General features: G+C 36.1%; 1 protein-coding gene across 1 annotated transcript; it reads right to left on the bottom strand.

Moving 5' to 3' along the window:
- Positions 1 to 281: 281 nt before the first annotated feature.
- CCT8 (chaperonin containing TCP1 subunit 8) lies at positions 282 to 12,906 on the bottom strand. The gene is made up of 15 exons (XM_079101212.1): positions 12,750 to 12,906; positions 11,095 to 11,185; positions 10,109 to 10,188; positions 8,644 to 8,793; positions 8,029 to 8,209; positions 7,862 to 7,923; positions 6,641 to 6,778; positions 5,612 to 5,790; positions 4,563 to 4,629; positions 4,402 to 4,489; positions 4,202 to 4,317; positions 3,556 to 3,627; positions 3,319 to 3,483; positions 2,899 to 3,018; positions 282 to 513 (listed from the first exon to the last, which is right to left on the bottom strand). Exons 1-15 carry the CDS (start codon positions 12,807 to 12,809, stop codon positions 436 to 438), a joined length of 1,647 nt encoding a protein of 548 aa, XP_078957338.1. The 5' UTR covers positions 12,810 to 12,906; the 3' UTR covers positions 282 to 435.
- Between the last annotated feature and the right edge of the window lie 774 nt (positions 12,907 to 13,680).

Below are 13,680 nucleotides of genomic sequence, written 5' to 3'. Positions count from 1 at the left end.
AAACTATTTTTTTAGTTGTCAATTATTTATATGCAGTGCTGAGATTTGAACCCAGTGCTTCACACATGCTAGGCAAGCACTCTACCACACTGAGTCACAACTCCAGCCCCCAAAATGTGTATTTCTATATATATATATATATATAAAAAATAACAAGATATATAAGTTCTAGATTATAATCGCCAATCTATTTTTAATGCACCTGTATCAGTTTCACTATAGAACTGCTGGGGTTTACAAGATAGAAACAAATTCAGTGCTGGTCAATCAGACAGTGAGGCTTTTAGAGTAAAACAACACATTTATTTTATCATTCAGCCAAGGATACAAACACAAACACTTCTTAATTTAAGGAGAATAAGAAAACCATTAGGCAATTCCTAGTGAACTACTGCAAATACAACCTCCACCTACAGTAAGAATTAGGCCATTCAATCAGTCATTTTGGTCATCATCCCAGTCTTTCTTCCCACTTGGAGGCTTGGGCCCACCAGCTGGTTTAGCCATGATGATCTGTAGAACACAAAAGTTGTGTATAAATTCAAACTTCAGAATTATTTTTCTCTTGGCCTAATTTTAAGATTAGGCAATCATCTCAATATAAGCAATCAATTATATACTGCATGTGAAACACCATAGCAAAGTTGTTTAGCTTCCTCATTAGAAATTACAGTGAACATTCAGCAGTGAGAAATCTTCCTGCTTTTGTAGGTAAAAATGGCAACAAAGCCCACACAGATTAGTAAAGGACATTCCAAAACAAGCACTTTGATAACTTAAGCAGACACGTGAAAGTCTTTGCATGCATCACTGGAATAAACCAGTCAGTATGGCACCTGATTTGCTATTTATATATGAAGTTCATCTTGCCAACCATCTTTATCCCAGTTTCCTTGTGGTTTAGGAGCTTTAGGTCCACCTGCCAGTTTTGCCATTATAATCTAAAGTAATTGATACATAAGTTTGACAATGAAATCTTCTACTACCCATGAGAACCAAACAGTACCAAGTGTTCAAAAACAAATCCAAGCACCGTTTGCTGGGAACTAAAAAAATAACCCACAAGCCTCTCTAGCTTATCTAAAATGTGCTAGCCCAACATTTTCCCCAAGCACAATATAATCATTTCACATCTTAAAATATACTTTAAAACAAAAAAGTTGTTGTGGGCTCAAATAAGTTTGGGAAAAACTAAAACTATTAAGATGAACTAATATTCACTGCTTTCCCAATTATATGAAGAAAGTTTTCTGTACAACATCAAGGGATTTGACTTGTATTTTAAGTAACATGAACTATGAAACATCTTTACTACACTGAACAGATTTCATACCCATTTTTCAGAAGCCTCTATGAGAACTATAAACCCTAAGGGAGCTGGGGATGTGGCTCAGTGTAGGGAGCTTGTCTAGCATGCGTGTGGCCTTTGGTTTGACCCCCAGCAACACAAAAATAAAAAGAACAGTTCTCAAAATTTTATTAGGTATCACTATCACCTGGAGGGCTTATTAAAGCTGAATGCTAGACCTTTGGAATTTCTGATTTAGTGGGTGTGGAGTTAGGTCTAAGAATTAGCAAGATCTTGAATGATGTTGATGCTATCAATTTGGGTACTGTACTTTGAGCACGAGTAAAAGAGACATTTGAACAAAGATTAATTCAGCACCTACTACACAAACCCACGGTTACAATAATTTGCAAGTCTCTTTTTAGAACATATATTGCATAAAGTCAAGCACAACTGACTTTTTTGAAAGAATTTATACTAACCCCAGCTTGGCTAATGCAGTTGGATGGGTTCTTCACATATATCTTTATGTGCAGAGTGCAAAGACCAGGGGCACAAACCAATAACCTTCCCTACCATCAAACAAAACAGGCTTCCTAGTTTAAAGCCAAAACGTATGAAGTTCCTTTGTGATGGGAATTATAGGCTTGCATGACATTCGGAGAAGTTTCTCAGGTAAGGAACTTCCGCTATCAGAATTTCTGTTCACGTTTCAGTCTACTTAAGCTACTCCTGTCCCCTTTCCACTTTGGGTTCTCCTTTTTATTCTCAACACATAATTTCTAAAATCAACAATTCCTTGTGTTTCTATTTTTTTTTTTTTTTTTTTTTTTTTTTTTTGCAGTGCTGGGGATTGAACCCAGGGCCTTGTGCTTGTGAGGCAAGCACTCTACCAACTGAGCTATATCCCTAGCCCCTATCATCTTTACTGAAAAACTCAATCATATTCTTATTACTACAAACTACCTAATAAGGAGATACAGAACCCCTCTATTAACAAATCTGGCAAACAGCTGCTTCTGTTTTTATTTTGTGGTACTAGGGACTCAGCCTAGGGCCTCCTCCATGTTGGGCAAGTGTCCTACTACTGGAATACACTCCCAGAAATAAGCCCTTCTGCTTATTTCTAATAAGTTGAAAGTGGATACCCAGTTCCATTTTTGGTCATTCTCCAGCTATGAAAGAGTCCTTCCTTATTCAGAAAAAAAGTTTACTTTGTTATGTAACAATCAATTGGTCCTTATTGTGCTTAGAGATAAGTATAGTTTTCTATTAATTTTTAGCTAGGATTTCTTCCAAGTTTAATTTCATATGATTTTCACTTATTGTATATATAATGTGTCCTTAACAAAATACAACTTTCTACTTGCTTTGACAATTTTGTGGGCAAATGGATTTCAGTTTACTCACTATTATTCAATATAATTTAAAACTACAGAAGAAAAAAATTTAAAAAATGGGGGGGTGGTACTTGAACATCTCTAAGGTGTGGGGGTCAAGAAACTCCTTTGAATATAATTAGAACTATGCTATATTCTGGTTCTGTGAAAACACTGCTGAACCATATTGAAACTATCATTTTTAAATATCAAGGTTTCACTTTTGCTCACCTGATCCACTCTGAGTACAGTAACTGCAGCATTAGTAGCCAATTTTATAGCCCAGTATTTTCCCAGATATGTATCTAGAATACCAGCTTCCAACATATCCTTTACAGCAGGAACTTCAGCCTGTCAACACAAAACAGTTTCCATCCTTTCATTTTAAATTATTTCAGGTGAAAATGTTTATTCAAAAACAAAAACCTGCATACATGACTCCTAAGTACCATACAAGTAACCGTGCTTAAATACTATATTTGAGTATCAATAAACAAAAAGGAAAACTAAAATTTCCTCCATCAGATAAAATAAAAACTGATTTTCAGAAAATCAGTTCACTATTTCTGATTTTTCCTTCTTATGTACTGCATCTATTTTTAAGTTGTGCATTCACAAAGCAATTTAAATCCATGGTGTTTTCTCAAATACCTCTATGTCTAGTCCAACGTTTTTATTTCCTTCTTGGTGAACTGCATAAAGTTTAGAGATTACTTCATTGGCCTTAACTCCAGAGTTCTCTGCCAGTGCCCGGGGAATAGCTTCAAATGCCTCAGCAAACTTCTTAATAGCGTACTGCTCAAGTCCAGGACATGTCTAAAACAAAATGTGTTTATTACTGCGTTTTATTCAAGCAATAGGAAGAAAGTTATACAGTAAAAGCCATACCTCTCCATATGATGTGATTTGTTTGGCCAATTCAATTTCTGTTGCTCCACCTCCAGGTACGAGACGTTTATCCTGTTAAGTTGTCCAAACACACCAAAAAAAAAAAAAAAAGGCAGTTTCACTTATCTTTTCAGATTCCAGTACTCCATCAGTCTAGTTTTCAACCAGGCACCATTACTCAAAATCTACTTATAAACTTGGTAAATGTGAGTGATTCTAGCGAATTTTCTTTCTGCAATGTCTAGTATATGAAAAGGCAGGACCAAAGTGAAGAATGGGGACAGCCCTGACTTCTTTATCTGCCATTTCTAAGGATAAGACACTACAAACAATGCTTTAGCAACTGAAGGTAGTACATTAAAATAAAAAAACGACAAAAAATTTAACAATAAATAAATACCCTTGCTTTGCCATTAAGTCCTTTGTACAATCATTTTAAGAAACTATCATGTTTTTTAGCAATTGAAAGGTTAAGCCATAGGTAAAATTCCACCTGCCTCAGCCTCTACAGTAGCTGAGATTACAGGCATGCATACCACCATGCCTGGTTAAACCACTCATTTTGAAGTTCTCAGAATGCCCAGAAGCACCAACTATGTTTTTAAGACATTAGAGATTACTAAAGAAGCTGCTTGCTAATACTGACCCTCGTGAGAACTTTGAAAGTATTGACGCCATCATCTACTGCCCTTTCTATATCATCCATTAGATTGTCTGTAGAGCCACGAAGTACTATGGTAGAAATGGCACCATCTTCTTTTTCTGTCAATAAATACATTCAGAGATTAAGTAAAAGAAAACAGACATCTCACATTTACACAAATACCTTTTGCAATTACTACATACCATGCTTAAAAACAACCACCTGTGTGTCTCCAACTTCTGAGAGGTAAACATTGTCACAATGTCCTATTTCTTCAAGGACAGGAGGAGTCTGTGAAAAAGAGACTGTTATAACAAAATTCAAATGGATGCAACTATCTTTGATTATTTCCCAAAATACATACCAATCTAGGAAGAGCTGTAGCACCAACTGTTTTACACAGTCTTCTGAGATCCCATTTGGAGTTCAGCCTTTAAAAAATAAAAGACCTTAAATAGAACTTTTAATTCCAAACATATAGCATATTAAGTGTAGATATCAAATAGAAAACCATATATCAGTCCACAAGTAACATTATTTTTTTTTCCTTTTTTTCAGAGGAAACTTTAAAAAATTCAGGAAGTGACACCAAGGCTTAGATATTTCAGTTGTCATGTATAGATTATCATGAAACTAAATTTACCTCTGTGCTTTTTGAATACAATGAAATGCTACCCTCCTCCATATTTGGCTTACCCAGTTTGGGTCAGATATATTTGTTTTTTAAATTTCTTCTTTTTTTTTTTTTTAAGATATACATGACAGTAGAGTGTATTTTGACATTATCCATACATGCAGTATAACAATTCTAATTAGGATTCCATTCTTGTGGGTGTACATGTGGAGTTTCACTGTGTATTCATATATGAACTTGGGAAAGTTATGTCCGATTCATTCTGCTACCTTTCCTATTGCCATCTGCACTTGAGGAAATCAGAGGTTTATAGCTCTAAAACACCAGGGACGTGGTATATAAACATAAAAGTGCTTTGCTGTGTGCAGTTGTGCATGTGAGAAGAATACAATGATTCACTCTGCACATCTGATTAGGTGTTAGGAATGGCAGTAGATGGGAATGGGTAAGTATTTCTAGTGTTCTCCATATAAGTGTTCATGGACTACAAACAAACATAAGCTCTAGGCTTATGTATCATCTCAAGTTGTTCCTTTTACCTGGAATGCTTTTTCCTCTCCCTCTTCTACTGATTGATTCTTCAATTCACTGATTAAATGTGAGGTTTCGCAGAGGCACTTTCTATCCCTCTAGACTAAATTTTTTTTGCTATTTGATCTAATAATTTATATGACCTTATTTCCTTAATTATTAACTACCTTCATACAATTGTTGAACTTGTTTGGTGTTTCAATATTTAAAACCACTTATTATATTGGTTAATGGAATGCAGCTCTTACCTCACCAACATGATATTGTATTTGTTTGCATAATGAAGAGCCATGTCTGCCACTTTGCCACCAGTTACTATGACATTTGCACCAGTATCAGCAATAGCCTTGACTTGTGCATCCATGAGATTTTCTTCTCCCTTACTAAAATTCATCAATTCTTCAGCAGTCTTTATCAATACTGTTCCCTGGCAAAACAAGTTAAGTATTCTCTTTAAAATCACTTCACTGCTTTGGTGTTCAAAGACAAAGGATAAGATATAACTTAAGAAATAACCTAAGAATTTGGGAGAAAACATGAAAATAACTATGCATGCATTATGAAGCAGAATACAAAATCTATATGACATCAATAAACTCTTAGCTTGCTCCTCTTTTTGACCTCCTTACTCTGAAAAAAGATGCATGTGCTCCTCAACAAGTACTCTAGTGGAAAAGTTGGAGAAATACTGCTATTTTAGGTATGTTGGGCAAGTGTTCTGCTTTTTGTCTTTTACAAAAACCAAATAGTATAACCGAAATAGCAAGGATATAATTCTTGAACTTGTCCTGTGTGATTATTCATAAATGGCCACTCCTCTCCCCAAATCTGGTAAAACCTTTCAAAAGTAACACTTCAGATTTCAAGAATGGAAGGGATGAAGCCAACTACTGCTAACCAAATACAAACCTAAAACTTAATATATATTTTTAAAAACAAAAATTTCAAAGTATATTAGCAATTTTTTCAGATGTTACCAAAAGTCAACATTTAAAAAAACTATTTTCAAAGAGTGCTCAACATATTTCACTTGTTGAAATGCCAAGAACTATATTATAGAATATAAACAAAACTGGTACCATCTAATGTTTCAAATTCAGAATTTAGTAACTGAATTAGATATCAATATAAAATCTGGCTTAAAAATATGTATGATTCTGCAGTTTTCAGTAATGAGGTACTTACTAGTTTAAGAGCAAATTCTACATTGAAACTTAAAAACAGTAATATGAAAAGGCAACATATATTTTCACTTTTAAGTTTTGAAGTCTACATACCTTAGTTTCTGTTATCATGCCATCAAAAGGACAAGAGTACACTGCTATTTTTGCATCTTTGACAGAAGTTACATCACCTTCGGTTTCCTTCTTAAAAACCATCCCATGCAATACTGAAGAAGAATAGATACCAGAGCCCTAGAAGTTGAATACCAAGATCATCATTAGTTCCAAGTTGTTGATTCTGTATACACCAAGTATAGCCTTTTGTAAAATGAATACACCAAGACAGAAAACTGGGGATATAGGATGTGATGGTGGGCATAAAGACCTTTCTGCTCAAGGTGGGAATCACTATGGGAATGAGCCATTGTTACGAAAGGGAGTTTGTTCTTCAGTGTACTGAGAAGAACTAAAGGTAGAAAACTACTACTTTGAAACATTTATTCATCCACTCATCAAAGTACTTGGTGCCAATAAATCAGGAATCATTACTAGAGAATGAACAGAGAACAAATATCTGTTTTTTCTTGGTAGTGGTACTGGGAACAGAACCCAGGGCCTTGTGCTAGGTTAAGTACTCCAGCACTAAGCTGCATCCACTAAGTTGTCCAGGTTGGTCTTGAACTTGTGATCCTCCTGCCTCAGGTTTCTGAGTAGCTGATATTACAGGTGTGTGCCAGGTTAAAAATTCTGCTCTGATAGGTTTGCAATTTAACAAGCAAAGTGTGTGGAGACAGAAGACACATAGCACAGTTACAAATACATAGAGAGCATACATACTACATAAGCTAAATTCAACCACAATAATTGGTACGCCAATGTGCTAAACCATTCCAACTATGTTCTACTATAAAGCACATGAAAATTTTTATCAAAAATGTACTTCAGAAAAAAACCTCAATGTTTTGATGTTATCATTACATTGTGAATTTTATTAATTTAAGGGTAAAAAACAATATTCACCCACTCAAAATTGTCCAAGTGTATTGTTAAAATTCATCATACACAAAGAAGGCAAAGAAATTAGTATTTTGCTTTATACACTATTCTCAATCCAATAGGATGGCAGGGAAAACTGACAATAGGAAACATGTCAACAGACTTAAATTTAATAAGTAATATCAGAACCTAGTAATACTAAATGTTGTAAAATGATGGTCAAAAAAAGTTAAACACCAAGTTTCTAAATTAATTTTAGATCAAGTTTTTTTTTTTTTTTTTTTTTGGCAAAAAATAACTGACTCATTTACAGAATGTTAATAAATTTTCTAAACTTACCAGAATTTTACAAACCCTGATGTTATCAACATTGAAATGACCAGAATCAGGAAAAATAGATACTGTTAAGAAAATGAGACAAAAAAATATTTTGAGACAATAGAGAAAATATTATAGTCATGTTAAAGATATTTTAATTTTGGATCCTTTCATTTACTAGTACTTACCACATGCCTGAGCAATAAGCTTGGCTAGAAACGCTTCATTTCCATACTGTTTACTCATTATGGAGGTACGAAGCAGAGATGACACTTCATCAACATCTCTAAGGTTTTTTGCAGAACAACATACCAAATCAGGAAGAATCTCATGGGCTTTTCTGCAGGCTATTTCATAACCTTCTATGACCTAAAATGAAAAGAACAAAAGCATTTCTTTAAAACACATACTTTTCACATGACTTAAAGTCCTTTTTTTAATAACCCAAAGAATGTGGGTACTTTTGATATAAAATGACAAAAGTATACTTATAGACTAATGTATGGCAGAACTACTAGTTATGAGAAGAGGTTTTGAAGACAACCCAAATTTGAATTCCGGCTCCTCCACTTACTAGCTATAGAATCTTGTGCAACATTTTTCTCACTGTCCTCATTTAAAAGAAAATGGGTTTATTGGGCCTAATAGGATTGTTCTGATGATAAAATGGTACTGCAAATGAAGTACATGTATTCCTGGCTCAGAGTAAAGTGCTCAATGTTAGCTATCCCTTTGCTAACGATCTTAAATTTTAAGCAATATACAAAAATTAACTAGGAGTAAATTATAAAATGAACACTTGCCTCTGAAACTGATAGGCCAATCCTCAGAAGTTCTTCAGCTAATTCCAGAAGAGCTCCAGCAAATACCAGAACAAAGTTTGTGCCATCTCCAACCTCTTGTTCTTGCATATGAGAAGCCATTACAATCATTTTTGCAGCAGGATGCTGTACCTGGTATAAAAAGGAATACCAAGTGCAAACATTTGATCCCTACAGTAACATAAAATCATTAATTTCCATTTCTTAAACAGACTTTAATTTCCCTGTAAGTCAGTTAATTCCATTTGATTAATCTATGCTACGAAAAGTGTGGTCACAAGAAAATCCAAGCTCCTCTAGGTCTATAAACACAAATATTTATAGTTAGGTACAACTAACTACAAATGAAAACAAATGTGAAGCACATCTTTTGAAGGGCAGTCACCCATTACACACAACTCTATAAGGTTCAGCACATCATTATGTGTTCCTTAAATTTAAAAATAATGCAATTCCTATCACTATATCTAGATAGTAAGTCTTAGAGGAGTAAAACAGACATCACTTAACTTGGTTAAGACCCTCAATATTAGTTTCATTATATGTTCCTGCCATAAGGGCTATCACTTTTGATTTATAAAAAAGGAATGTAAAAATTTTCCTAAAAGTCTATAAATATTTTACATAATTTTGTTCTTAGGAGTTCATTTTAGGTACTTTTACAGAAACAAGTAGCGAGTAGTGACGGCCGTAAAAAAAGTTAATACTGTGCTATTGTTACCTTGACAGTATCCTTATTATACTTTAATAATTTCTGAGAACATCATAGTGTATAAAAATCAACATTTACAATGAGCTCCTCCACAAATAATTTGAGGAGTTAAATATGTCCTTGAAAATACTGTTGTTAAAAGTATCTGTAGTTTCATTTAAAACAAGATTAAATTCTTTATAGGCCAAGCTTTAGGAAAATTCCCTGAAGTTGATTGAACATATCCTTCAATTACAATGCAGCTCTATGAGAAATGGCTATGTGCATTTAGGTGCCAGACCTTCCTCATAACCCTGCCAGTAGTATCTACTCTATAGGTTATAATATCAAAACTGCTGCTGAATAAAGCAAAATTCCAATTTTTGTTTAGTGTCCTGATTATTTTTGTTTTTATTTTCATAAAATCAAATAGTTTGATCAAAAAGTTTTGCTTATCAGGTATTTCTGTATTTTGGAATAATTCACTTCATTGTCACTCTAAAATCAATTTGACATTATTAGCAAATGTTTAATCATCATTAATCCCTCCAAACATTAACAACTTAAGATTTTAAAAATAAGTTTAAAACATTAAACCTAGAGCTGTTTATACCTCTGCCATAATAAAATTTCAAGGTGGAAAAAGTAGCCCTTTTATTATTCAATCTGAAGAAATTTTCACCTATGCCATAAAATATACTTAATTTTTGATGCCATCAAAACATTTCTTGGTTGTTTCAAAAAGAAAGAACTTACTTCTAGCTCTCTTAATATAGTGGCTGCATCATTTGTCACAAACAACTTCTCCATGTGGTTGATGACCATTTTGTTCATGCCTCAAAAATAATAGTTAAAAAAAAAATCCATTATTACTCAAAATATTTTCCCAAACACCTAGGAAAATCTAGTAAGAAGTACAAATCTGTATTTACTTCTTAAAACAGTGTTGTAAAAATTCAATACATACTATATGTTCCATTCTATCTCATAGACCAATGGGCTTTCCCTGATTACACATCCATATTACATCTTTCATTTCTAATTTTCCATGTTTACCAAGGAGTATGCCAAATCCTATAGCGGATTTACAAGTTATTTGCGACATGCTTGGCAAGTAAAAAGTGCTTAATAAACAGAAAGTATGTTAACATGTATAAAAACCAAAATAATCTACTTATATTTAGTTTAATGCTTATTCCATAGATTTGCATCTTAATTTCAATAGTTGAAGGTAAGAAGAGAAAAGTTTCCCTTAACTTAGGTCACTTTTTTTTTTTTAAATTATAACTTTGGTACTGGGGACCGAACCCAGGGGTGTCTAACCACTGAGCCACATTCCTATCTCTTTTTTAAAATTTTGAGACAGGGTCTTCCTAAGTTGCTGAGGCTGGCTTTGAACTTGGCAATCCTCTTGTCTCATCCTTCTGAATCTGTGGGATTACATGTGTCACAAGTTCAAGGGTAACCTGAGCAACTAAGGGAGACCCTGTCTCAAAAAAAAGGGAGCGGAAAGTAAAAGTGCTACAGTTTTTATATCCTTCCAATATAATAAAAATAACAATTTGATTGCTATTTTTCTAGAGATCTAAGTTGCTGATTAAAAGTTGGAAATGTACTAGTATTACTGAACAATGAAATAAACTTTCAAAACCACACTGTAAATATAACCCTCAGAACAAGTTTGAAAGAAAAATAAACAGGGTTCCATTATTGTATTTTTAAAACATGAATTTGGAAATTACCATTTGGTCCATATGCTGTACGAGTAGTTTGGGCAAGTTCCTTGCAAGCTTGTATATTTCTAAACACAGCCTCTTCTAATCCTGAAAAATGCTGTAAAATAAAACAAGACAATAAACAAGAATTTCCCAGCACAAGATGTCTTTGCTTTTCTTCTAATAAAATTTATTCTTCTAATAAAAATAAAGTATTGTTCGAGTATTTCATACATGGGGTCCAGATATTGAATGGGTGGTTACCAATCTCAGTTTTCTGGCTAACTTATATGATCTTGGGCAATTTTTTTCACTTGTAAATCCAGACAATAATAGTACCTACCTCACAGGATTGTTGAGTCAATCACACAAGATTTACACATGTAAAACATGGTGCTTTATACTTTAAATGAGTCACAAAATCTCCTTCTTAGTTGAATGATTAAAGAAGGGTGCTTTTTAGGGACTACAGAGATCTATTTATACATCAAAACCCAGGCTTTTAATTTTTATGTGTGGTGAAAAGTACAGGAGGAGTGCTAAGTCCAATTAGAGAAAGGATGTAAGATTTCTCAGGTAAAGTATCTTTTCAGAGTCAGCAGTACCAAATTTTTAAAAAATATATTCTTAAGAGTTGTCAATGGACCTTTATTTATTTTTATTTATTTATATGTGGTGCTAAGAATCGAACCCATGCCTCATGCAAGCTAGGCAAGTGCTCTACCACTGAGCCACAACTCCAGCCCAGCAGTACCAAATTTAAAACTAAGATTTCAGCCTGACATTTTAAGGGGAGTAATCAACTGTTATTAAAAAAACAAAAACAAAAAAACCCCAACATATACGTTAAATCCTGACATTTACTTAATATACAAGTTACCTCCAAAGTGTGTCCTATAAACAAGAACCTAGCTCCCTCCACCTTCCATAAACCTTAAATTCAACCACACTATATTTTTAAAAAAAATATGCTCCTGAAATTATGTTCAAGACCATAAAACTAAATAGTATATGGACCAAGGTGTCCATTTACCCTGTGACCTATACAGGTAACTAAGGGACTCGGAACTCAAAAATACCACCTTTTGCTCCAATTTTTAAAAAAGATAAGGAAAACGAGGCCCTGGGGGGCACGCTTTACATCAAGCTGGTTACAGTTAAGTTGGGACCAGAAACCCTTTGGACTGTCCTACTACCAACACAATTTCTCACTTGGAAAGAGGCAACCAAGAATTGGCTGGCTCCTGTTTCTAAGCCCTCCTGTCGGGAGGGCCGCCTCCTTCTTCCTCCCCAGCCTGTAATCCATGAACTGTGTGTTAATCGGCCTCCCAGTTCCCAGGGCAATTTCATCTCGTCCTTCAACTTTACTCTTACAAATCCCTTTAAGGAGCCTGGTGAGTCCCCTTGTACTGACGGAGGGAGAAAAGGCAGGAGCCGCAAGACGCTTCCCCAGTTAGGCTGCGTGGATCCTCCACACTGCCGCCTCGGGTCTCCCCGGCATAAGGAGAACACAAATGACTCGGGTTTTGGCGGCGAGTCTCTCGGGTACTCCTCCCTTTCTGGAATCTTCTCCTTCCCCGGCCGCCGTTCCAGGGGAGCACGCCCGGCCCGTTAGCAGGCCCGGCAAAGCCGCGCAACCCCACGCCGGCTCTCCCGCCTCACCCTCTCATTCCACCCCTTACTTTCGCTCCCTCCTTGAGCATCTGGGCAAAGCCCGGGGCCTTGGGGACGTGAAGCGCCATGGTCAGCCTGCACAGAACCGTTCACGCGCTCGGAGGAAGAACGGGAGGAAGCGGCCGACCCGCACAGCCTTCTGGGGACGCTGCGTGCCGCCGCCTCTCGCTCCGCCTCCCTCCCGCCGACCGCCTGGCTTGAATCCTCGCGATATTAGAGTAGTTCCCGCAGCCAGCGCCGACCGGCCGATCCCCGATCAGGTCGAACGATCCGGCCGAGCGCAGCGAGCGCAATGTGGGCGGGTCTTTGGTTGATGCTTAAGCAGGGAGCTCCGGGGTAGATTCTCTGGCGTGGCCGTTTCTAACCCGTAAATCACACTTCCCAAACTTAATGTTCATTAACTCTTCCAGATCCAGGCACCAGCGTCAGGACAGGCGTGCCCTTTGTCCTGAAGCGGTGCCCCTGTCTTCATACCCCCAAACTATCCTTGGTGTCGGGTCCGGGCTGGGAACTGTAGGAGGCACTGGGAATGTAAAGGTGCCCATCAAAACCTGTCGCGTGCTCACAGGCGCCAGGTTCCGTGTGCTTTGCTTTACCTGCAGCATCTTTGTTAATGGTCCAGCTGATAACTTAATATCATCATCTCCATTTTATAGAAGGGAAACGGAAACTCACAAAAGGAGAATAACATACGCGAGATCACAGAGCAAATGCATGCTATGAAGTCACGATTCCCGCCTAGCTCAGCCAGATTGCAGCGTGCACGTTTGTAACCACTATCTGTATTCCTCTTTTCTACTTCTTGGAAACCTAAACTCTTCTTTACTGTCCCAGAATCGTTTCCAAGCCTGACTGCTGTGTCTTTCTACATCAACACACAGCTGATTTCAAAAAGAATAGTTTTCACAGTGGAAGTAATCTCGTAGAAAACAGAGAACA

The sequence above is a fragment of the Sciurus vulgaris genome, assembly GCF_902686455.1.
Source record: "Sciurus vulgaris genome assembly, chromosome: 10".
Lineage (NCBI taxonomy): Eukaryota > Metazoa > Chordata > Mammalia > Rodentia > Sciuridae > Sciurus > Sciurus vulgaris.
The sequence above is the reverse complement of the archived record's forward strand: the minus strand, read 5'-3'. Positions and strand labels throughout refer to the sequence as shown.

Coding starts and splice junctions, on each gene's coding strand:
- CCT8 (XM_079101212.1), bottom strand. CDS start 12,809: ATGGCGCTTCACGTCCCCAAGGCCCCGGGCTTTGCCCAGATGCTCAAG. Junction 8,210..8,643: donor TTGGCCTATCAGTTTCAGAG/GCAAGTGTTCAT, acceptor TTTTCATTTTAG/GTCATAGAAGGTTATGAAAT. Junction 514..2,898: donor CTGTACTCAGAGTGGATCAG/GTGAGCAAAAGT, acceptor TGTGTTCTACAG/ATCATCATGGCTAAACCAGC.